Raw genomic sequence first — 26599 nt, 5'->3', positions numbered from 1 at the left:
GGAATTGTTAAAATTCTACTTTGGCAAAAACACACTTTAAAACTGTTTAACTTTTAAAAGACAAATCTTGAATTCACTATTAACCAGTCAAAAGAGAGGCATGACAAAGCAGTCGATCTCGCCAGAATTCAGCTGTGCTTTATTCAGATCCCTGACCAGACATAAGCTAAGGAGAGACCACTTCAGGATTTTTCCGGCATGTATAACGGAGACGGAAGCTCCCATTCTTCCGAGAAGAAAGGGAGCTTTTATGAACATCTCAACATTTCATTTCCTTTCTTCTCCTTCCCCGCGCTGAAGGGCCCTAGAGACAATGGAGGCGATTGGCATTTTTCTCACTCTTCCGTAGTACTGAAAGCAGTGAGGAAGAAATGGTGGTGGCAGGAGCAATGGCCAAAGCCCTTGCTAGAAGCATCCAGAACTTTCTCTGCAAATTTATTTCGATTCTGCTCTCAACTCCTTCACATTAGAACGCCTCGGAGGTGGCAATCAACAAGGCTAGAGTGCAGAAAGCCGCCAACAGAAATCTGGTTAAATAACGGTGGTCACAGAACTGGTCAAATCGGTAAAAGAGGAAACCACAACAGTGACCCAGGTTACGGCCCCCCCGTTTTCCAAAATTAGAGCCGGAATCGGACAAGCCCGCCCTGACGCCCGTAAGAAAATGATTCTCACTTTTCATTGGCTGACCCTCCAAGAGTTGAGACCTTGCTTCACTTTCATTGGTTGCTGCTGCTGTCACGTCCTTTCACCACACCCACTTTCCCGTCGGCGCCCAGTGAGCTTTGGGGGAAAGTGATTCACAGAGGTCGGGGGCGGGAGTCCGCGAGCAACTAGACTATTACCCCCCACCCCTCACCACGGCCCCTGCTCCGCCCCCTGGCCCGAGGCCCCGCCCCTGGCCCTGCCGGGCCCCGCCTCTCCCTCCAGAGAGGGCGGGGACCAGGCGGCGGCCGAAGCCGCAGGAATATGCTGGAAGCCGGCAGGCGGGCGCCCGGGAGGTGCTGAAGGGACAGTTCCCGCCGCCTTACTTGCCCCGCAGCGGGTGGGTGGGTGGGGCGGCCCTAGAGCCAGCTGGGCACGTGAGCGATGGAGACCATCTGGATCTACCAGTTCCGCCTCATCGTGATCGGGGACTCCACAGTGGGCAAGTCGTGCCTCCTGCACCGCTTCACTCAGGGCCGCTTTCCCGGGCTGCGCTCCCCAGCCTGCGACCCCACCGTCGGCGTGGACTTCTTCTCCCGCCTGCTGGAGATCGAGCCGGGCAAGAGGATCAAGCTGCAGCTCTGGGACACGGCGGGACAGGAGCGGTTCAGGTAGGGCCGCCGGCGCCGGGACCCCAGGGACCGCGCCGCCCCCTCCATCCGCCTGGGGCACCTTCCCCAAGCGTCGGCCGCACAGGCCAGTGTCGGGAGAAGCTCTGGCCCTTCCCTCTCGAAAGTGCAAACACTCCATTCTCGCTTCCCCTTTGCCCCTCCTCTTCCAGGGACGACTTCCTCCTCCGCAGTTTCTCACTTCTTTCTTTGGCTCCCATTTCCTGCGCCCCCTTTCCGTCTTTCCTTTCCCGCCTGAACCCAGGTCACCCTCACCAGCCCCCTCTTCCCCAGCTCTCTACCCCTGCTAGTATTTTTATCCCCAACTCTTCGGCTCCGCTGCTGCCTTCTCCCCAAACTCAGTGTCCCTCGCTGTACACACCCTGACCTGGCCACCCTCCTCCAAGCTCCCGTTTTCCTCCCCTGACGGAGCGGCTTCCCATCTACGCGGCCCAGGAGAACTGCATAGAAGCGTTCCCAGATTCGTGATTGATCCATTTAGCTTCACAGCAAGCAGTGTTCCAACCCAGATTACTGCATGAGCTCATTGGGCATCGTTCAGAGGGAGATGATGAATGCGGTAATGGTCTGAACACCTCACAGCACCGAATGTGGTCATCAGAAATACTGGGCCAGGACCCGTGGGAACGTGTCTTGTACAGCAACTAGATGTAACATCAGGGACACAGGCACAGCAGAGGAGTTTTTTGTTGTTTTTAAGGGTTGAGTTGTCTTTAGAAGTTTGTCATCATTGGTGCTTTGGTGAAGAAAAGAGAGATGTACATACTGAGATTTGTTAGGAACTTTTCCTTTATTTTATTTATAATAGGTACTTAACGTTCCAGAGTGATAATAGATCAGAAAATACTTTTCTGCATAGAGAAGGAGGGATCCAAAACTAAACGTAAATTGTATGCATTTCCTAGATATTTAAGATTTAACCAGATATGAAGCACATTTTAAATTTCTAGGATTCAAGGAATTTTTTTAGAGGAAAGGAGGGACCTGATATATTGTAGTGTTTGGGGCTTTTTTAAGGTTGCATTATCAACTGGAACTCATTAAAGCAAGCATTTTGTAGTCTTCAGCAAGTACTTTGTTTGTGAAATAGAGTACTTATTGACGGGATTTCCCAAACATGGCTTCCCCTCACCCCAGCCAGCATCCATTCTGAATGAGATCAGTCTACTTCTGTGAGAATGTTCCAACATTTAAAGTTTTGGCTTCCATTCCCAGCTATGACACTGATTCATAGAGATAAGCGAACTGCTTAGCTTGCTTATACCATAGTTTTCCAATGTGTAAAGTGGAAAGATAGCAAGGCCAGCCCTTTAGAGAAGTGTTAAAGGTTATTGATTTGAATTGTACAATACCTAGAATTCCATGAAGAAAATTTTTTTTCAAGAAGCCTCCTTTAAAATAATTTTTCAAACTCTGATTCCTCATCTGTAAAACGGAGTCATTATGATCTCTAAGATTCATTGCAGTTTTACCATTATAAGGTAGACTGCAAATTCATTCACTTGTTATCTCAATCAGAGATGAACTTTAAGATATTCCATGGTCAGAAAAAAGCATTTACTAATAGCTCTTGCTCTACCCTCTAAAGTGAAAATAATAAAAACGTGTTCTTTATACCTTAAACTTCTAGCAACTACTGATAATTGCAGCTACAAGAAACATAGGTAGTAAAATCTTCTTGTGTCTAAAATTCTTTCCTTAAAAACTTACTGACAAGAAAGTAAGAGATGATTAATTTGTTAGATTTTAAAGACCTTTTCTGTTAAATACATCATTTTTTTTTATTGCCTTTAAGAAGAATGTAAATTGATTTTATATACACTATTAAAACCAGACAGTAACTCTCACAATAATGCAAGGACATTTAGGGAATGTTTACTGACAATGAGTCATACTTTATTTTGCTTGGCTTTTTACCAAAGATGTATTCCTAAATACATACATATTTCAGTAACTGCCTCCAAATACTTGCTTTTCTCTCATTTAGCAGAATGTTTCTCCGTAAAATTGCATTGAAAACAATTAATGTTAAATCATTCTGTACCTTCCTCTAAGAAAATACAGATACTTATTTTGAGTAAGCACATTTGTTTCATAGAAAGGTACTATATAGTTCATGAATATATAGTTCTGTCATTAGTTATAATTATACCATTAGGAATTTGTGGAAAACATTCTATTTGGAGGTTTATTGGTGATTAGATATAAACTAACAAAAAGAAACCTACTTTAGACAGTTCAGGGTATAGCTTAAAAGCATAAACAAATATGTTACAGAACAACAAAATAGTGAGCTGATGATTATGACCATAAGTAGCCTTAGTTATCTTTTTTTTACCCAGCTTTATTGAGGTATAATTGACAAATAAAGCCTTAGCTTTCGAAGTTCAGATAATACATGCTAGTAGTCAATAACTACTTACAAAAAATAAAAAGGAACAAAATCAAAGTGAAGAAGGTTTAGAAAAATGTTGAATATGTGAGCATCTGTAAATTGTAACTTAACACTCAATTGTTAAGTTTTTATTATTAACACTATGTTTTAGTCAGGATAAATGTTAAATTGCTGTATTAAGGATACTTAAAATGACAGTGCCTTCATTAACAATAGTTTATTTCTCTCTTGTGTAACAGTCTCAAGGTAAGTAGTCCAAGTTGTTGGAGTGGCCTGCTCCAGGCCATCATTCAAGTACCTTCTCTCTTAGTTTTCTGCCATCCCTAGGACATTATCTTCTTCTGTGTGAACAAAGCTGGGTTGCAGGCACACTCTGTGCCAGTTCCAGGGGAGGGGAAAGTAAAGATCTAAATCAAGTAATGTTTCTTCTAAGCAAGTGAGGCCAATGTGGTGCAGATCACTTCAGCTCTCAATTCAGTGAAGAGAAATTAGTTACAAGGCCACACTTATACGGGGCTACCATGTGCCTAGGAAAAAGGGAAGATGGATTTGGCACTGTGGGCATTGGGGGGAAACTAGCAGTCACCACTTTTATTTTTTAATCATCATAGTGGAAGAAGTTTAGCAGGAAAGGAAACAAGAATATTGCTTAACAGCGTTAATAAGGATAAATAAGTGTAAATAAGGCTAGAAGTATAGAGAGCACCAAATGTAAGAATATAAATTTTGAATTTTTCCCATGAAAAGCACTTAAAGCAATATGAAGATAAAATGAGATAAAGAAAAAGCAACATTAGCTGTAGGGATAGAAAACCTGAAGCTTCAAGCCAGATTTGGCCTTTTATTTCGTGTTGTCTGGCCTTGGGGGTATTACAGTTACAGCCACTGGTTGTAAAGTTCAGAGAATAATGTCCTCCTAGTGTAGTGCTTCTCAAAGCATGTTCTGCAGAACACTCATACCTTCTGATTCTTTTTAAAGGATGGATTCTGTAATCAAATAAGCTTGGAAATCCCTATATTCCATTTCTCTCTTAGAAATTCATATCAAAGACTCCAAGAAGTATTGAGCAAAGAAACCTGTTTAACTTTGATTAAACTAGCATTTCCACCATTTATTTGAGGGGCTATTCTTAAAACATGAAAATCTATGATAACTAGTGTTCTTAGTAGTATAATTTGGGGAAAGCTCCCTTGATGAGTTGCTTTAGTCACATTCTTTGAGCAGAACCAACTAAACTTTTGAAGTTTGGAGCAATGGAAAACGTGCAGACATTAGTTAACCAGCTAATGGGCTGGTTACAGCTAAAGGGCTGTAAGCAGTAATTGCTATAAAAGGGACAGCCTCCCCTGCCCCCCTAAAAATCTGAAGGTGACCTGTAACTAATACCACTTAACGTCCTGGGCCTCTCCCTAACTCTCTGCCTGCCTTTTCATCTCTTTTCCTCTAGCTCCTCTTCTACTGTGTATCTTTCTCTTCCTTATGTGTCTTACCCTTCCTTAAACTTCTTCTTTTTATTTTTCCTTATCCCTGTCATCTATCAGTCCCTACTCATAGTTTCCTCCCACCTTCTGTCTTTTCCTCTCCTTCCTTTTTATTTTAATGTGTCTTTTATGCTCTCATTTCTTTTTTTTCTTTTTTTTTTTAAGATGATTTCCTTAGAGAGTTTTGACTTTTTTTAAAAGTTAATTAATTAATTAATTAATATTATTTTTTTAATATTTATTTTTGGCTGTGTTGGGTCTTCATTTCTGTGCAAGGGCTTTCTCCAGTTGCGGCAAGTGGGGGCCACTCTTCATCGCAGTGCGCGGGCCTCTCACTATCGCAGCCTCTCCTGTTGCCGAGCACAGGCTCCAGACGCACAGGCTCAGTAGTTGTGGCTCACGGGCCCAGTTGCTCCGCGGCATGTGGGATCCTCCCAGACCAGGGCTCGAACCCGTGTCCCCTGCATTGGCAGGCAGATTCTCAACCACTGCGCCACCAGGGAAGCCCTCTCATTTCTTTTTAACTTATTCTCCTTATTTACCCTCTGCCTCCCTTTTGTCTCTGTTTTCTTCTCTTCCCCTTCAAAACATTCATATGAAGTAAATGTTTAAAAGTGGTTTAATTTATGTTCTCCGTTCATAATTTTAGAAGTAAGCAACATGAACATTTTGTATTTCTCCTTAAGGTATCTTTTAAGATTCCTAAACTAAATAGGTTTTGTTTTTTGTTTTTTTTGAAGGACCCTTATTTGATCCCCACTCTCCTTACTGTGGTTCATGATCTTCAATAGAAAATGATTTTCTGATAGTGGATTGGTGGGTTCATAATTGCATAGGTAACAGAGCAGAGATTGTCCACAATTAAGTCCCAAGATCATTGCAGTCTACTGTAGTTCCAAGTTATTAGAAACAATAGAAAGCTAGACTATATTTGTATTGAGTAATCTGATAATATACTGTCTTGGTTAAAATTATTTGTGTTGTAAGTAACAGAAATATAACCAGATTAGTTTGGATATAAGGGATAAATTATAAATGATACAGATCTCATGAGAGACAAAAATCTCACTGAACATACAACTGTCTGAAAATATGGAAGCTCTAATAACAAGAGTCTGTGGATTTTCTCTCTAGTCTATTTCCATTATCCAATGCTGTCAGCTCCCAACTGTCTCAGTCTCTGGAGCCTCTTATTCAAATTCTTGAAAGAAAAAATCTCATTGGCTATTTGATTGGCCAGTGAATCAGCTCCCCCAGGGTCCAGTTATTAAGATAATATATACATAAAATACAAAGGGATTATAATACAAATATCCCAGGTATGCATTATGGGTCATCCAATGCAAATGAATCCGTAAGGGTCTACTTTTTGGGAAAGAGAAATTCACAGAAGGAAGTGAGCAGTCACCCCAAAAAGTATCTACTTTATGGAGTTTCAGAGTAAAACTATATGTAAGAAGGAGCCAGCATCATTTCTAACAAGTGTAGCAGAATGTGGAAAGATGACCTGTGTAGCCAAATGTATTTTTATATGATAAAAGTTATTTTCACTGTCCACTCAGAGCATTCAAACCATTTTGGGTGACTGTATAGTCAGTACAGTTAAGAAGCTAGCCAGTAATTTCAAAAAACCTGTGATTATTTTTCTTAATTTCTTTTTTCTTCAATGAATCAATTGATTTCGCATGTGTAGCCACAGCCTCAATGACATATTGCTATATGAAGGTGATTATACATTCTGACTATTTAGTAACTAAATATTGTAAATATAGTAGACTAAATATTGTACTCCAATGTTTGAAGGCCCTAGGCCAGCAGTAGGCAAAATTACAAAGTAGGTAAAACTCATTCTTGGGGACCTTGGGGCTTTCCTACTTTTCTTTCCTTCTGTTTTTGGATAGTAGGACCTTGACCTATCCTTCACTTCTATTTTCCCTCACATCTCAGTTGAAAAGCCGTCCCTTACTATTCCATCTTAGCTTCAGAGAGAGAAGTAGCTAGATGACCAAGAGACACAAAATTATTAAAACTTAATCAGGGTTCTGACAGGAGTATTTCTATTCTAAAAGAGGATGACCACCTAGGAGGTAACACCTCATCTTGAAGTAACATTTCCCTGTTGGCAGAGTTATGGATCTATGGCTGATGGGTGTTGGAGTTTCCTCTCATCATGCTGCATTGATGACCACCTATTCTGACACATTGGCTCCACATTTAGCTTTCAAACAAAGGGCTAGAAAAAAAAGTAGAGATAATGTTGCTAGTACATGAATCACTCAGTAAAGTTTTCACATGAAGAAAAGTGCTTTGCTCAGTCTGAGAGAAAGAGAGAGAGAAGAAATTTCTAGCCATTGTCAGTCAGTTTGGTTAGCATAAAGATTTCTTAACAACTTAGCCTCCATAGCCATGTTAAAGTTTAAAGAGCAACTTCTTGCAATGATCTGAGAATATTTATCTTGGTGTTTTTTTTTTTTTTTTTTGACCAGGAAATTTAAATATTTATTTTTAACCTCCCCCAAAACACTGAAGTATGCTTACCCAGAAACATTTTACAGGACTAATAACTATAATGAATAAGCAATACAATTTTCTATCCATGGTGCAGCTGTGCTGTAAAGTTTCAAATAATCAATTTAAAAATTTGTTGCTTTTACTTTTACAAAAATATTCATTTGATACATGATATGAGCTGCAAAATTATTACCAGACCTCTACAAATTATAAACTGTAATTGAGTTTCAGTTCCATAGCAGGTGAAAAATTTAACTGAACTATTACTTCAAAATACAATGTGTTAAAAGTAATTATTACAGTATAGGCACCAATGAAAAAATTTTCTTGGCATATGACACAACAACTTATCCAAGTGTCTGTATTATTACAAAAAAGGAAGAGGTAATGGCTGCTTTGACTAAAAACTGTATTCTTCACTTGAAGAAAATCTTTCTTCTAATATTTGGCAATTATTTAGGTTTATTAAAATGACTTTTGTGCAAAAACCAAATTGTTCAGATCCAAACAATAAAACATTAACTATCAAAACTAATTAATATCAATAATTCTACAACTACTGAAATATAGCCCCACTTCAGAACTTAGGCAGGCATAATATATATACTGGGCTTAAAAGAAAAAGGTATTACCCATGTAACAGTACCATAAATATAACTGAAAATTAACTGTACAGTCTAACTTACCTTTGTACGGACAGAAATCATCCTGTACTATGGTTATTTTCATATGAACTAGAAAATGCTTATTTAAATACCCTTTCAAAAATGAACAAATGATGTTTATGTATTGGATAGTTATGAGGAAAAAAAATGTATAAATAGTTTATAGGACATTTTATGACCATGACAAAAATATGCTGGTGTAAATTATATTCATACCTGTTGATCAGGTATTTATAATCACATGATAATCAGCTTCTTTTAAGCTCCCCAAATCCAAGCATATAATATGCGATTTGAGTTGATTTTAAAAATGAATCCTGACTAATTCTTCCGGTATTACCAAAAATCCATCCTTGGCTAATTAGTATTGCTTTAACTTTCCAACCATGTTAAATAAGGGTCAATTGTCTCTTCTATAAGAGAAAGTAAATACTGCACACCAAGAGGTACCTCTGTTGCTACATGTTGCCTCTAAATGTTTCAAACGCAGGGCTCTCAAATGTGATCATCATTGAGCTGCCTGGAATATCATACCCACTTGGGAGAAGAGTCAATAGTTTTCCAGGTTTCATTTCTAAGAGCTTATTAAAAACTTCTGCTTTAAGAACGTGTGACTTGTTTCCGCCTCCCCACCAGTAGTCATTTTTAGAATATGCTTGTGTTTAAAAAAAAAAAAAAAAAGCTTTTTGAGGCTTGATGATTACAAAAGTTGAATATTTAGGATGACTTTGAAAGACCTGTATGTTTCATGAGTGTACAGTTAACTAAAGATCAAAACATGAAAGGTATTCATCCTAGTAACTTAAGTAATAATGATACCTAAAAGCAAAACTGTATCTCAACATTTACTAGAATACAGGTGAAACTATAGTATTAAAAGTTATTCCTTACAAAATAATCTCTTTAAAATATAAAATGATAACCACCATCACAAAATAGTTGAATAGCTTCTTCCAAATCTTCAATGTCGCAAAGATCCAAAAGGCACGTGGAGCTCATGAGTTAAGCATTGTTAAACTTGAAGTAGCTTTGGTGGGTTTCTCTGGGTCCATATGAAATAGAAGCCACTAACAAGAAGTTTCTTAGGGGGATTCATCTGCTGAACACTTTTGAAATTTTTCAGTTAATTTCTTCACCATTTTATCTGTGATGCCAGGACAGGCAGCTTCAGCTACAGCAATACTTTTCTCCAGTTCTTCGATTGCCTGATTCCTGCTAGCATTATTCTCATCCTGCTGTTTAAGTTCAGCAAACGCAGGTGTGATTATCATAGACAAACAGCTCAGGGTTTGTACAAGATCTTGCTCTGCCCCATTCTGTAGTTTCTTTGGATCAGGCTTCTTTCGCACAGTGGTAAAGCTCCATTCAGGATGAGTGTTATTTTCCCTGCTGGTGGATTCCGAATCAGAGCCCTCAGAATCAGATTCGTCATCACTGTGTCCTTCTGCCTTCCATCTCTTAAATCGATCTATCAGTTCAGTCAGATAAGAAGTCTTCTTTGAATTTTTTACAATGAATTTATGTTTCAGAAGTTCTTTAGCTGTAGGACGAAATGATGGATCTTTGTTCAGGCAAGCATCAATAAACTCCTTAAAGGATTTAGTAAAGTCTCCGACAAGAGTTGGAGGATTGTTTTTTGGAATAAGAAACAGAACTCTCATAGGATGCATATCGGAGTTAGGTGGCTCTCCCTTGGCTAGTTCAATAGCAGTAATTCCCAGTGACCAAATGTCAGCTTTTGAGTCATAAGCTGACTGCTGGATAACTTCAGGAGCCATCCAAAATGGTGTTCCCACAAAGGTATTTCTTTTAATTTGTGTATCTGTCACTTGGCCAGCAACTCCAAAGTCAGCAAGTTTCACATCTCCTTGTTCTGAGAGCAAGACATTGGCAGAAGATCCAGTGCTGAACCGCCACCCAGGTATTCCATTATTATCCATAATTTTGAACCCTTTAAATATGATCCATAGTATTTTGTTACATATGAGCTGTCACACTGACTCAAAACAGTTATTTCTTGCTGAATGTCTTCAATTTCATCTTCGGCTTCCTCGAGGTCTATGATTTTAATAGCAACCACTTGCTGGGTACGGTTATCAATACCTTTGAAAACTTCTCCAAAGGAGCCTTTTCCAATGCGTTCTAATTTTGTGAACAGTTCTTCTGGATCGGCTGCATCCCGGGCACTTGGACCGCCACCGGTGAGTGGGCCATGAAGGCGAAAGCTGCTCCGCGCGGCTTCGGCGGCGGTGGCGCCTTGGGCTCTGACTGGCTCCTCCTCCGGGGGTAGGTCGGCGGCCCTCCCAGGCTTTTCGACCGGGGCCCTTCTGGCTCCCGCCCGCCGCTGTGGCAGCCGCCTCAGCTGCTGCTCCTCCTACTGAACGCTGGGCGCCGTGTGTGGCGGTGGCCGGGATCTGGGCTCGAGTGATGCCGCTCGTCTGCTCCTCGCCGCTTTAGGAAGAGGAGGTCTATCTTGGTGTTTTAAGAGCCAGTTATTCTTATCCTAGCTGAGTTAGAAGGGAATCTGCATTCTTTCAGTCTGCTCTATCAAGCAGTGAAAAAGAAAGGTGAGCCATTCAACTGAGGTATACAGACACACACACACACACACACACACACACACCAGAGAACATCGGATTTTACTTTATTAAGATATTTTCATTTTTTCTAAAGTGAAATACCTACAAAGCCTTTACTTTATGATACTAATAAATCTGCCTCCAAATGTCAGTAACTTTTAATCAATTCTGACAATATATAATTCAGGGAAGTTCATTTAAAAATTATTACCCCACACAATCTACCTAGCTTATCAAGAAACAAATATTATTAAAACCCATTGTTTTCTGAAAAGAATCACTTTGTGTAATGAAGTACTGTTCTGACCTGTAGAACAGAGGTCCAATATGTTTTAAATTTAAAAGTATATTTTTAGTTTAAGCTGTGAAAGAGTTTCAAAATACAGATAGTAGTTCTGTATACAAGCATGACTGAGTAAATGTCGATGGCTAGCTGGCATGTTATTTTATTTTGGTTTAAAATCTTAGTGTTGTTTTAAACATTCTTAAAACGTACTGAAGTTTTTTTCTATTTCTTTCCTATGGTGATAATTCATTTTTCATTTAGGAACAATATGCTAAATAAAATTATTTTATTACTGGCAGTAAGTCCTTAAGACCATCCACTGATATCAACAGCTAGGATATAAAGAAACCATCAAAAATATCTCAATGCCAAAAAAATGTTGAGGTAAGGGGACAGAGACTTCTCTCTTAGGTTTATTTCTACTTCACTGGTATAGTGAGTGCATCAGAGTCACCTGAGAAAGGTCTTTATCAAACCATGCCCCAAAATTCATCAGTGACTTTTCTTGGCAAAATGTTATCCTTCTCTATGCCTATTCTTTCCTCTGCTTTTTGTATAATTGGTCAAAATCTCTGCTTAAATTATCTTCCTGTATTAGGAATGTTAAAAGTGGTTTTTCTTCTGATTCTTTAGCCTTTCCAAATGTATTTCCATCTCGTAGGACTTAGTGTGATATGGCTTCAAATGGATAAGGCTGAAGGACAGCCTTAATCACAGACTCCTGCCTCAGAAATACAAAAGAATAGTGTGTGGCCTAAACTGAACCCTCTTCTCTAAGAAGAGATCAAGAGAGAATACTGCAAATGGGAGTTAAATAGATACTAAGAACTTCCTGGCTATAAGAGAAGGCATTATGAAGAAAGATTATAGATTCTCAAATTCTAGGCACTGCCTATCATTTTTCTTCAGAGTAGCATTTTTCAAAGTAATAGGTGTAATTTGAGTAAAAGTTTCCTTGATCAAATAGTTTTGGAAGTGCTGGGTTGTTGCCAGATTTCTCAGAGCTTTTAATATACTAATATCCTAATATACTTTGTAAACGCCCAAGACAGATATGGTGTTTCCCAACCCAGAGTCCTTTTACATAGAGTGTTTTAGGAACCAATAGATGGAAAGATTAGAGCACTTTAGGAGCCAATACTTCAAAGAAAAATTGTAGGCAATTCCTTAAATTTTAGGAGTATATTTGAGAACCTCTCATGGTTTCTTCTCTCATATGATTCTCTGTCTCTTTTGCTGGTGCTTCTTAATGACTCCATCAGGTCTCCCTTTTAAAACACTTGGTTACTATATTTTAGGGCAAGATCTAATCAGATCAATAGACTCTAGAGAATCCCTTGGTTTTTGTCCCCTCATTCAAAATTAAAAGGTTTCTCCTCTTGCCTGACTTCTAGGCACTTGTCACAGTTTTATACAGATCATGCAATATCATTAGTACTTGTTTTAAGGGCTACAGAAAGGCTATGGGATTAGGAAATCAAAAGTTAATGAATCAAATATGAGGTGAAATTAAAGACATATATGATAGGACAGATGGACAGACTCTAAAAAGAGAATTAAAAGTGGAAGAGAAGGTATAACTAATTGTATAGGAGAGGACTATTGGAGGCGAGGAAAATTAGTGAGAGATGAATTGAAAACAGAATCCAAGAAAGCGAGGGGGGAGAAGACACATGAAAGAAGCTACAGAGGTCAACATTCTGGCCATTTTGGTACAACCATAGGACTGGGAAGAAACAGATGGATGGATCTGGTACAACAGTCCCTTTTTTAAAAAAAATATTTATTTATTTATTTATTTACTTTGGCTGCACTGGGTCTTAGTTGTGGCACACAGGATCTTCGTTGCGGCATGTGGGCTTCTTAGTTTCGGCAGGCGGACTCCTAGTTGCGGCAATGCGGACTTCTTAGTTGCAGTGTGCGGGCTTCTTAGTTGTGGCATGCGGACTTCTTAGTTGCGGCATGCAGACTTCTTAGTTGCAGCATGTGGATCTTAGTTGTCACATGCAGACTTCTTAGTTGCATCATGCAAACTCTTAGTTGTGGTATGCATGCAGGATCTAGTTCCCCGAACAGAGATTGAACCCCAGCCCCCTGCATTGGGGGCATGGAGTCTTTTTTTTTTTTTTTAATAAATTTATTTATTTGTTTTATATTTTATATTTGGCTGTGCTGGGTCTTCATTGCTGCATGCGAGCTTTCTCTAGTTGCGGTGAGCAGGGGCTATTCTTTGTTGTGGTGTGCGGGCTTCTTATTGCGGTGGCTTCTCTTGTTGCAGAGCACAGGCTCTAGGCATGACGGCTTCAGTAGTTGTGGCATGCAGGCTCAGTAGTTGCGGCTCACGCGCTCTAGAGTGCAGGCTCTGTAGTTGTGGCGCACAGGCTTAGTTACTCTGCGGCATGTGGGATCTTCCCGGACCAGGGATTGAACTCGTATCCCCTGCATTGGCAGGCAGATTCTTAACCACTGTGCCGCCAGGGAAGTCCCAACAGTCTCATTTATAAAATGATAGAATTAATGTCCAGAGAGTCTTTGACTTGCCCCAGGCCTTCTCATTTGTTAGTGGTTTGCATAAGAGCCTAATTCTCTTAACTCCTCTGTTCAGTGCTCTTTCTGCTGCATCAGGCCTCCTGGCATGGTTGAAAAGAGTTTTATTGGCACATTGTGTAGTTTCTATCCTGAAAAATATTCTGTTTGCATACAACCCCATCCCCACTCCCATCTCTGTAGATCCAAGTTAATTACTGTGTCTGCTCAAACCATTATTTTTTGGCTATATTCAGAAACAAAAGGAGAAATAGCTTTACACAATAGAAGCGGTACTGATAACTGACAGCAAACACTTGTGGCTGCAATGACAATCAATTCTCCCCTCCATGCAGTACTCAGTGACTGCACTACTACACTTGGTAACAGGAATGAACCCAGCCCACTGCAGTGGAGGAATTTATATGAAGTCTTTTGCCTTGTTAGACAAGGAGAGATGTTGGGTATTAGGCAAAGCTACAAGCAAATACTGCCTATGTTGTCGTAAAGTTTCAAAAGTACTGTGAAGTAGTTTTCCATTTTTTTCTAGAGAAACTGAAATCAATCAGGATTATGATTTATGTGTGGAAATCTATGCATTTATTTAGATTAACTGTATACCAGGCACTAGATGCAAAAATAGATATAAAAATAAATAAGATATAGTCTCACATTCAAGGTCCATGCTGTCTCTATACTGGGTAGAGTACAGACTATATTGCTATAACAGAGACTGACCAAATATATAACCTTAAATAATACAGAACTTTGTTTCTCTCTCCCATATGTTAATAGTCCAGAGTGAGCAGTTCTGGACTATCCAGGTGGCTGTGCCTCAACATCAGTTTCCCGGGTTTTCCAGTCATTGCCATTTCCTAACAAGCAAGAAGGAGAAAGAGGAAGCCTAGGGCAAATGGCATCTTCAAGCAGATGAACCTCAGACGGCACACATAACTTATCATGTCCCATCGATCCAAACTTAGTGATATGCCAAAACTAACTGTAAGAAAGCTGGGGAATATAGCTTCTATATGAGTTGCTATGTACAAGCTGAAACTCATGGAGTTCTATTACTAAAGGAAGTCAGGGAGAATAGACACTGGGGGACAATTAGAGATCTTTCTCACAGACTCACAGCAAAGAAAGATAATAAATAATTGGAATAAAGGCTAGTAAGTACTAAAATAAGTTCTGGTGGCAGAACAAAGGGAGGAATTGTCATCTGTGTGTAGGGTTAGGGCTAGTTTCAGAGGATGTATCCAAAAGAACGTGGTCCTTGATGCTGGGACATGAAGGATATGTCAGTAGTAAGAGAAATAACAATAGGAAACAATAACAATTAAAAAAAGAAGTGGCTTCCAGTAATGATAGCAGATTGAACACCTATGACTATTTTAGCTTTTTTTCCTGAAACCTCACTAAAGTGACAATAGTTTTGTTTTTTAACCATAAATCCTAGCAAGGAGAATAGGTAAGGAGACAATAGCAAAAAAATTTTGGAAGTAAGAAAGCAGATGGAGGAATGGTAAATGAATTAGCAGAGTAAAGAAAATTGGCTTCTAAGCTAGGAGTGGAAAAAGCTAAAGACCAAAAGAGTATATATCATTGAATCCCCTAAAGATTCAGGAAATGGTGACACCAGATACTTCTGAAGTGGGAATGCTAAAATAAGGATCATTGATTGTCAGTCTGTTTAAGAAAGACTGGATCCTCACATCCCCTCCACCATTCCACACACCAGGTGACTTCCTCTCCCCCCACATTAGCAAAAAACTAGAAATTTATTCTTTGAAAAGAGTTAAACATAGAGTCTCTTACTGGAAGCATCAGGCATAATTGAGGTTGGGGTCCCTTATTAAAAGTAAGGGCTTTAAGTGAATGTATGCATGTTGTATGGTAAGACTGTCTAGCCCTCTTCCCCATCTTAGCTCCCAGAATGCTAGTAATCAGACCTTCACCCTTCAAACAGGACATTGGTGAAATCATTTCTGACGAATCTGACCAGGCCAAGAAGAAAGACTTAAGAGACCAACATTAGAGTTTCCTCAACTTAATGATCCAGCCTGATCATCTTATGAGTGAGGCTTTTAGTCTCAATGAAAGATTACAAGAAATACTAGGAAATCTGTAACATGAAACCTAGAGACCAAAATAAACAGAAACCAAAAGCAACCAGAAAAACAAAGTTAGTAAGGGAGAAGGGAATGTTTAAAAAAACAACCCCCCCAAAAAAACCCTGTCCTCAATCTTCTCAGAGGGATAGTGGGAAAGTATTTAAATCATAAAAGAAGAACAAGATACCATTTTTTCAAAAGAATATTCTGAGAACAAAAGAGCTTTTGGAAACACAATAGAAAAAAACAAAATATAAAGTTGGGGAAATCTCTCAAAAAGTAGGACAAAAAGACAGACTTAGAAAATAGGAAAAAAAAATATATTTTTAAATTAGAGGACTAGTCCAAAAGGTTCAATAAAAAAGTAACAGGCATTCCAGAAAAATGGAACAGAAAAAACAGAGGGGAGAAATCATCAGTGAAGCAATTCAAAAAAAATTTCCTAGATGTAGGGAGGGACCTGAGTTTTCAGATTGGAAGGGTCCAGCACAATAGATGAAAGTAGACACATTCTAAGGGACATCATCGTGGAATTCTAAACGCTGGGGCCACAGAGAAGTTCCTACAAACTTCTGGGGTGGGGCAGGGGAGGGACATGGATAATAGGTCACATAAAAAAGATCAGGAATCAGATTGACTTCAGACTTCCTGAAAACAACAGTTGAAGCTAGAAGGCAATGGAGAGACTTCAAAATTCTGAAAGAATTTTGTATCTGACCAAACTGTCATTCAACTGTGAAAGCAGAATAAAAACATGCAAGACTTCAAAATATTACCTCATGCATCTTTTTTTTTCCCTCATGAATCTTTTTTAGGAAGCTACTTGAGGATGTGCTCTATACACACACACACAGACACAGACAAACACATACGTGCATAAAAGAATAAACCAAGAATGAAGACATGGGCTATGAGGAACAGGAGATTTACCCCTGAAGAAAAGCAAAGGAAATGCCCAAGAAAATGGTGAAGGGAGATCATAGGATGCTATCTCTGCCACAGATACCAAGGACAACCAGGCCCGATTGGAGCAGGGCAGAAGATTGTAAGAGAGACCTCCTCAGGAAGATGAAATTGACAGAAAAGCTAACAGGAATGAACTTTTTAAAAAATGGCAACTGGCAGAGTTTGGGGTTAGGTTATTGAGGACTACTTGGAAAATTTAGCAAAAAGAAAAAGAAAGGAAGAAAAAGATGTGGTAGAGAGTGCTCACTCATATCTGATGCTTCTTTTCTTCTGGACACACGGGAGGAATATATTTCCCTTCCCTCTTGCACTTAGAATCATTTGACTAATTCCAACCAGTGGATTTGAGCAGAACTCACACGTGGTAGTTTTAAAATACAGCCCAGATATTTTAACGTTCTTCCTATCAAGAGGTGGGTTGTTTCTTACTATAGCATAGCCTGGTCTATCTTGATTAATATGCAAGATAATTATTAACTCTAAGGAAAATAAATCAGTTTATTCCAGGGCTCAGCATTGAAAAGTATACATGGTCAGAATAACACAAATGCCAAGAAATGATCTTCCTAAAATTATGATATAACAGTACAGTTTTGGCAAGTTTGGGGAATGGGAAAAATAAGAATGTGTGGTAAGTGCACAGGTAACTTTGATGAAAACACAAACTTAGAAAAAGAATGAAAAAGAAGAACAGTCTATTCAAATGACTTGAAAATAAAAGCTGCATAATTTCAGACATAGAATGAAATGAGAAAAGGATAAATACCAGTATAAATTATAAATGTGGAGAGATATACAAATCACATGAAATGAAGCAATATTGAGAAAGTTGTATGGAAACAAGTCACAAAAATGGTAGGAGGATTATAACCCAAGAAAAAATGTTCTTTAATTATGTTAAATCACATAATGCATTATGTTGTATGGAAAATAAAATAATCAGAGAAGCTGGTCATCATCTCATTTTTATTCTGCAAAAGGGTGCCAGAAAGTGCCATAATAAGTGCTAAAATCTTTTATACACTTCCTGGTACCATACCAAATAGAAAATAAGCATCCTTCATTATCACCTTACAGACAAATAGTGAAGCTAGAAACATTTCTCATTAATTTCTAAATTATTTAGATTTTCACATTAACTTGTTCTGCCTTCCAGAATCCACTACAAAATACAATTTGAATTACTACCAATTTAAATACAGTAGTTCTTTAGAAAAAGTGGATGATTTCACCTTTATGTTTATAGTGTGCACTGTTAGTCAGCCCACTTCTCTCTTTGTTATTTAGCCCATTTCATGAATACCTACTATAAATATCAAAAGGAGATAAGCTTTTTTGTATTTCCCTCTGTTATTCTCCCATTTGCTTAGCATTTGCATGCTGCCTGGGCACAGTCTTACAGAGTCTGAACTTATTAATTCCGTTGTTTATTTATTTACAACTCTCAGTAGGCCTCATGCATGCCCAATTCTGTTTTAGACACTAGGGATACAGTGTTCCAAAAAAAGTGACAAAAATTCTTTCTCTCGTGGAGCTTATCTTCTAATGAGGGGAGATAGGCTATAACCAAATAAGTTGGAAAAATTATATAGGACGTTAGAATGTGTTAATTACTATAGAGGAAAATAGAGGATAAAAGTTGAATAGAGCATGCTGGGGGTGATAAGAAGGCCTCACTATCATAAAATGATGATCTGTGGTAAAAGAAAAACAAAAGATGGTCACAGGGGAATTGATTCACATATTCAAAGACAGAATATGGCCATTAGGTATTGTCAGTATTACATATAGCCTCCACAACCACAGACTTGATTTTTGATGGAAAGACCCTGGAATTATACCTAGAAAGATAATTTTAATGTTTGTATGTATGAAAAAAGATATTCTAAGTTATAAGCCCCAAGTTTCAGAAGGCAAAGGCAGGGACTGTTAGAGTCAGTAATAATACAAGGAGCGGGGAGACTTGTGTTTTAGTCTCTTGAAAGCAGTTCTAAGGGCCCGGATTACAAGGCGAGTGAAGCAGGTAAATAAAGCATCAACACAGTGACTATTCCCAGAAGGGCAGTTGGAATGTAATGTCATGGTGAAAAAAGGCACTCACAAGGCTAATGCATTCATAGGCTGCTTGCTGCCAACAGCCTTTGTCATCAAAGTACTTCCATCTTCTAAATACCTATTTGGCAATTGGCAAAGCCACAAGAAGGGCATTTCCAGTGGACCATCTGGCTCATTTTACCCAAGTAAGTCAGCAAGTGCTCTATGTTTTGTTGCTTTTTTAAGAGACCAGTGCACATCCTATAAAGTTCATAATAATAACATCTAAGATCTCATTCACACTTTTTGGTTGCATTGCCCATATATTAAGTAATTCTTTATAAATGTAAGCCAATTCCAGTGCTCTCAATTTCACTTGTCTATATATTATTTCAGGAAAAAAAATAGAAAAATTAAACAGTTTAAAATGTTTACAAAACAAGACAACCATTTTTTTTTCTATTCTAAAGCGAATATACATGTAAGAATAAACTTTGAGATGAATGGATAAAGAAAGTGTGTTATATACGTACAGTTGAAAATTATTCAGCCATAAAAAAAAGAAGGAAATCCTGTCATATGCTACAACATGGATGAATCTTGGGGATGTTATGCTAAGTGAAATTGAGACAGGAGGGAAGTGGGCACTCACTTTAAAGGTCACAACCTTTAAAAGAATGACATTGACTATACAACATAAACTGGCTAGAACCAACTAGGCCCAAGATGGCAGAAGATTTGACTTCCAGTAGACCTTGAGCCTCATTATATGCTCACTGTAACGCCTTAGCATGTTAAACAACACACCCACAGGTGCCATGACAGTTCTGAGGCTGACCATAAAAGGCCAAAAAGTGGGCAGTGGTCCAATTCCTGGAAATCCCTGCCGCTTCCCCAAAAGAGTTGGAATAATCCTCCCACTCATTAGGCTATGCAGTTACCCAACCCATAAAAACTAACCACTCCATATTTCAGGGTCTTGTGCCTTTTGAGATGGCCCACACTCTGCCTATATAGTGTGTATCTCCCAGAATAAACTTGCTTTCACTTTACTATGGCTCACTCTTGAATTCTTTCCTGCACAAAGCCAAGGACCCTTACTTGGCGGCCTGTCCCAGGGACTCACCTGAGACCTGGGACAGGACTGTCCTCTCACTCCCCATTTTCCTGCAACAAAATAAGCCAGACACAGAGGGACAAATACTGCATGATTTCACTTATATGAGGTAACTACAGTAGTCAGACTCAAAGAAGCAGAAAGTAGAATGGTGGGTGCTTGGGGCTGGGGGGAGGGTAGGAAATGAGTTGCTGATCAATGGGAATGGTAGTATCAGTCATGCAGAATGAAAAAGTTCTAGAGATCTGTGGTACAACATTGTGCTTATAGTTAATAATACTGTATACTTAAAAATTGTTCAGAGGGTAAATCTCATCTGTTTTTTACCACAATTTTTTTAAATGAAGGAATTTTGGCTTCATAAAGCTATGTTGAAATTTATAAAATGTTTGCGACTTTGTTTTGTATCATTATTTTCCTACAAAATATCTGTAGCCTCTATCAATCAGGTCTTTGGTTGCCAGCAACAAAACCAACTTGAGGACATTAATCAAAAACGAAAGTTACTGGAAGCATGTCTGCGTCCCAGAGACTTGACAGGATAGCTGGAGGGACCAGGCTTGAAATGAACCAAAAGATCCCAGAAGTTCTGGGCAGCAAGGACCGCAGGAGGCCAGTGTGGTCCCCATTGATACTGTTGCCCCTTTTTTGCCTGTTCACCCACTGCCATAAGAAGCCCCAAATGGACAATTGGCAGTCTCAGCTACTAATTCAATAGAAGCATCACGAGGTTCTCTAGTGAAAGCATTTCTCCCTTGGATACTAAAACCTTTATATCAGCAGAGTTCAGAGTCACAGGAATTAGAAGCGACAAAAAATTTTAGTGACTCATTAAGTATAATTGCAAGAGGTACCATCACCCCACTTTTACCCTTTGTTTCCCATACCACAGCATCTATTCATGGGGAAAAAAACACCACCTACTGTATTACTCACTAGCTTAGAACGTATACATCCTGAAGAATCATGCTAAAATCTTACAGGGTGTCAACTCCTGGACATGAGCATAACTAAATCTTTTTTTTTAATTGAAGTATAGTTGATTTACAATGTTGTGTTAGTTTCAGGAGTAGAGCAAGGTGATTCAGTTTTATATATATGTATATATATGTATATGTATATATTCTTTTTCAGATTCTTTTCCATTAGAGGTTATTGTAATACATATTGAATATAGTTCCCTGTGCTATACAGTAGGTCCTTGTTGTTTATATATTATATATATATGTGTGTATCTGTTAACATAACAATCTTAATAACCCATTCCACAGTTTTATAGGTGTATGCCTCTAGGTGATAGTGACATAAGATCAACGAATCCTATGGCATCAGCCCATTTCTTCCTCTGTTAACTGAAACCTTTGGTCTATAGCAAAGTGTGGGATACCATGACTTTGTATAAGGTATTCCATAAGTTCATGGATGGTGGTGCTAGCGTGGCTTGAGTCCACGTTAAATGTCTATTACAGTGAGGACATATCAGTGTCTCCTCTGTGATGGTTTTCCGAGAGTAAGGTACCATATCCAAGGTGTCAGTAACTGCTGGAAAATTGGGTATTAAGCAGTGACAGTTGAGGCAAGAGAAAGTCTCTGCTCAGCCCAGTCCCAGCCTCCTACCGTGATTACTGTGAGTCCAAACTGGGATAAAAATACAGACTGATGACTATAGAACAGAACATTTTGTTTCACCAATTATTAGGAACTCTTTCAAAGAGGGGGCTTTTGGTGAGTATTCACATAGGATACAGTATTTGCATACTCAAGACCCACCCACACATGCCAAACCTCCTTATTATCAGTCTTCTGATTTTGTTTTCTCCAACATGCCAAACCCTTAGCCTGTGCTCATGAATTGGTGTAGATCCTTAACCTTCATCTCCCCATCTCTTCCTCTGGAAAAAGTACCACTAAAATTTCCACAAATGGAAGGATTTCTCTTTTCCACTATTGAGTGGAGCTGACTGATGCCAGCATATTATTTAGAGCCATCTGTAAGGCAGACTTGAATTTTTTTCCCCCTTTAACTATAGGGAAATCCACATAAGGCCATAGGTTGAGAGGGTGCTGCAAAAGTAGACATGCTGGGTGTGTGAGCCTTGTTACTCTGGGTCCCCTCAGGTCCCACCCCTATTCCTGCCTATATATATGACTTCTGCTTGAGGACTAAGTTCCCGCCTGGTGAATCAGAGAACCTAGCTCTTGATGAGCACTCAGATTGCACAGTCACCTGATGTTCAGGTGTCTAGTCTCAATGCCAGGTTTTAAGCCAAGAACCATTTCTCAAAAGTGTAATAGCTCATGACAAAGAGGACATGTCTGTATTCTAAAATGTCACACCTGTAATTGTCCAGTGTAACTTTTCCCAGGCTTTCTTTAAATCATTTATTCATTCAGTGAGACTTTCAAAGCCCAGAAGGAAATAGATATAAAATAACATGCAAAAGATGTTGTTGCTTATAAAGAATTGTTACTCATCATTCTTTACAACTCTTGGATTCTTTACAGGGAGGCCTATCTACCTTGTTCTTTTAAGGTCTGTTCCCTGCCTCCTTAAAATACCTTCAAGACCTTCTGAAGACCTAAGTGTCTCGACCCAAGAGAGGAAGTTCCAGAGAAAGATAGATGTTCCCTCATCATCTCTGTAAGACCTGCCTTTCAAGTTCCATTTTTCAGTCTTGAAGGCCTGTCTCTTCCCCTAAATAACTGACAGCAGGGATGCCCCGTTGTTTTAGGGGAATCCCTGCCTTTTAGGACAACTAATTATGAATCTGAAGGCTAACCATATCAGAATTCTAAATCTAATATCCAGACACAAACTGGAGATCAAGTTATCATATAGAAAAAGGCAGATATCCTATTAAGACCTTTTATTCCAACTAATTATTAATAAGGGCTGTTTTATAGAATATATTACATATACTTTGCTATAATTTTATTCTATAGAATGATTTGGCAACTGTGTTCCAAATATGTTTTCAAAATTAAATACAAAGTGCTAGAAAATATGGTATTTCCTACATGCCTCTGCCTAATAGACAAGCATTTCAATGTTGAATTTTTAACCACAAAAGCATGTTGTTTTAAATTATACTAATGGTAAATTAATTGCAGGGGGTGGGTGGTAATGCAGACTTGGTGCTGAGTAAATGAAAGCTTTCAGTCTAATAACAGACTTAATTAGGTTTCTCTTAAGACACTGCACATCTGTCTAAATTCACACATATATAGATGAGTAGCAAAACAATAACAAATTAATTATCCCTCAAAATTAAAAAAACAGCAACAACTTAAATGAACTGCATTATTTGTAGCCTGCCAGTGATAGTGGGAGATTTTTTCTTACTGTCAACAACTGTATGGTACAGTAGTCCTTGAGAGAGGTTTTTTTTTTAAGTAGTCGCTTGAGAACCTCTCTACCATGAATTCTGAGGAGAAGGGGAAGCAGGAGATACGGAAAGGGGAGGTAAACTTTCTTCAAGTGGTACTTGTGGTATCAGGTCACTGAACTGAGCTGTGATTTCAGCAATAAGGATAAAGAAGGTATGTAAAAGTTGGAGAGTACCAAATAACACACTGGCCCTCCACAAAGATCTTTGATGCCTCAGGCAAGTAACAGATGAACTTGCTTAAGGATGATCTCAATGCTTAAGATCACTGACAACTTGGGATAATTCCCTGGCGGTCCACTGGTTAGGACTCTGCGATTCCACTGCAGGGGGCCCCGGGTTTGATCCCTGGTCAGGGAACTAAGACCCCGCAAGCCATGCGGCGGGACCAAAAAAAACAAGATCACTGACAACTTGGAAACTGAGACACATGTGATTTCTGGCTAATACAACATTTAACACTTTCCCTCTCTGATAAGATTAATTCATCCAATATACCAAATATTAAATTACATCCATCACTTGCCAGGCAGTTGTTAGATACATATACAGAATATGTTTAACCCTCAAGGAGCTTTGAATTGAGTAGGAGACATACCAACAAACCCAATCAGCACATTATGAAAATTGATATAATCATAATGGCGGTATGCCAAAGGTTCAATGGAATTATAAGAGAGAGAAGTGCCTAAGAGAGGTAGAGGGGGAGAAGACAGTGATAGGGAAGCCTTCTTATATGACAGGATTTTTGAACTGACTCAAAGAAGAAATAGGAGTTTGCTGGGGAAAAAAAAAGGGTAGAAGACATTCTAGGTAGAGAAAACAACATATGTAAAGGCAAAAATATAAAACAGTATAGCCTTGGCCCCTTGCCTCATGATTCAGTCAGGAAACAAATGGCACACTTGAAAGGTTAACTGAAAAGAGTTTAATGAAGTGACTTTCCAGAAATGTGGGCAAGGTCAAGGGCACCAACAAAGGATGGTGATGCATTCAGTAATAGCAACAGTGGGAAGCCATTAACGACCTGGCCAGAAGGGGCAAGGAAAGGAAATGAGATTGCCAGAACCTGGTGAAAGCCATAACCATGGGAGAGGGGCTACACAACAGGAACCTCGATCAGAAGAGACTAGATCTGTAGAGGCAAACAATCATAAGTATGCACATCTCAGATTCATATCCCACGTCTGAACAATTTCCTGTTTCTTGAATAGGTATAGCCCAGGACTAAACCTGTAACTGACATAACAAGTTTGCCTTTGTTTCTTCTTCCTTAACCGACAGAAAGAAGAGCCTGTTGATTTAAATGATAGGGAGAGATTCTTAAGATCTGGTCTGCTGTGCAACCTCTGCCCCACACCAAATCTTTTTGTGTGCCTACTTTTAAGCACAGTAATGTGATAATTATTCTATCAGATATTTAAAAATAAAAACAAGTAATCCTGAGTGTGAGATGACATGTAAGTGCTTATTTATCTATTTTAAAATATCTACTTTAATGTCAGTGGATGAAACTGGCTTGCATATTAGTTTCATAGAATTTTTTTGTTCACTTTGACACTTCATATTTGACTTATAAACTCTAGTTAAATCACATTAATTACAACCTTTTTTTCTATTTATTTTTCAGATCAATAACTCGATCTTATTACCGCAACTCGGTTGGTGGATTTTTAGTATTTGACATTACTAACCGACGATCTTTTGAACATGTGAAAGATTGGCTAGAAGAAGCAAAAATGCATGTACAGCCATTTCAGATTGTATTTCTGCTAGTGGGACATAAATGTGATTTAGCTTCACAACGTCAAGTTACAAGGGAAGAAGCTGAAAGACTGTCAGCAGACTGTGGTATGAAGTATATAGAAACCTCAGCAAAAGATGCTACAAATATTGAGGAATCCTTCACTATCTTGACAAGAGACATATATGAGCTTATTAAAAGGGGAGAAATTTGTATTCAGGATGGCTGGGAAGGGGTTAAAAGTGGTTTCGTTCCTAATACTGTGCATTCTTCTGAGGAAGCAGTAAAACCCAGGAAAGAGTGCTTCTGCTGACTTCATACATGCCAAAGAAGAACAGATTGGGTGTCATTTCAGGATAAATACCAACATTAACAACAGAATGATGTGATGAAAGCATTTAAAAAAGTTATAAACCCATGCTAACACAATTTTGTAAGGTATTTCATTCAGAGCAATATGCTTACTTGTTAAACTACCAGATTGGTATTTTGCTAAATTATCAAGCAAAGCAGATGACTTTTTCTGGAAACTGGAGTATCTACATGATTGCCTCCATTCTCACTTTGTTAGCATATAACCATAATATCCAAATATGTCAATATTACTCATTTTTCTTGACAGTTTGAAATGGATGTTTTGTGCATATATAATCTGATTGAAAAGATTTTACCAGGAATTACATTCTCTAGTGTTAATTAATTAATATTAAATAGTAAAGTGGATTTAAAAGTGCACTGTTTACTTACAAAGTAAACAATCACAGAGTTATTAACTAGGCCTAAAATAACAATTCCTTGTTTAAGGTACCAGGTTTTTAACCATTCTCTGAAATATTTATTCTCCCTTAATTTTGCCTGAACATGAGAAGATAAGTTTTATATTAATTTTTGTTCTCTGATTTATTGCTCCTGAAAATTTTATGTTTTATAAAGATATCTAAGGATCCAAGCAAAAGGTTTTATTGCAAATGTTTTGTTGTTATAGTATACTGTCCTTATTTAGATAAGAAAAACTTAGCCATTTTGTCCAGATTTTCAAATGTGTTGGTATAAAGCTAACATAGTATTATTTTGTAATTAAAAAAAAAATTCTCTCTGTTTTATAGCTAGTCCCATCTCTATCATATTTGCCAAATATTGCTTATTTTACTGGTCTTTCTAAAGGACAACGTTTTGGTTTTGTCAAGTTTACTGCTTTTCTTCTCTATTTTTGACTTTTCTCTTGATTAATTTTGTCCTTCCACTCTTTTGGATTTACCTTGTTCTTTTTCTATGTCTACTGTCCATTTCCTGTAGCTTCAAGAGCCATTTTCAACAACTCAACGAGCTCTGCTGGCTGTGTCATGGCCACTTCATCATATGCCATTAAAACTTAATCTCATACACTGGGTGAAGACTCAGCAGTCTTATTTTGCTTTCAAAATTGTTCTATGGCCTTGGATCCTTCTTCTTCTCCTAAA

At 38.5% G+C, this 26599-nt stretch overlaps 2 protein-coding genes and 1 long non-coding RNA gene across 3 annotated transcripts in view; 1 reads left to right on the top strand and 2 right to left on the bottom strand.

Moving 5' to 3' along the window:
• The window catches only part of LOC133099387 (uncharacterized), a 125365-nt gene that overhangs the window by 55557 nt on the left and 43209 nt on the right, over positions 1-26599 (bottom strand). The gene's annotated exons all lie outside the window — the stretch shown is intronic.
• Positions 1090-25452, top strand: RAB39A (RAB39A, member RAS oncogene family). Its single transcript, XM_061202753.1, has 2 exons — positions 1090-1316; positions 25026-25452. The coding sequence occupies exons 1-2, from the start codon at positions 1090-1092 to the stop codon at positions 25450-25452; spliced, it is 654 nt and encodes a 217-aa protein (XP_061058736.1).
• On the bottom strand, positions 9183-10662 carry LOC133099118 (serine/threonine-protein kinase 26-like). The gene is given in 3 exon segments (XM_061202580.1): positions 9183-10281; positions 10284-10559; positions 10562-10662. Coding segments are annotated over 3 exon segments (1128 nt in total). The 5' UTR covers positions 10602-10662; the 3' UTR covers positions 9183-9469.

Source organism: Eubalaena glacialis, chromosome 10 (genome assembly GCF_028564815.1).
Source record: "Eubalaena glacialis isolate mEubGla1 chromosome 10, mEubGla1.1.hap2.+ XY, whole genome shotgun sequence".
Lineage (NCBI taxonomy): Eukaryota > Metazoa > Chordata > Mammalia > Artiodactyla > Balaenidae > Eubalaena > Eubalaena glacialis.
This window is presented reverse-complemented; position numbering and strand designations above follow the sequence as displayed.

Excerpts from the sequence above, each read along its gene's own strand:
- RAB39A (XM_061202753.1), top strand. The coding sequence starts at position 1,090 with ATGGAGACCATCTGGATCTACCAGTTCCGCCTCATCGTGATCGGGGAC. Across the intron at positions 1,317-25,025 it reads GCGGGACAGGAGCGGTTCAG|ATCAATAACTCGATCTTATT; the intron begins GTAGGGCCGCCG and ends TTTATTTTTCAG.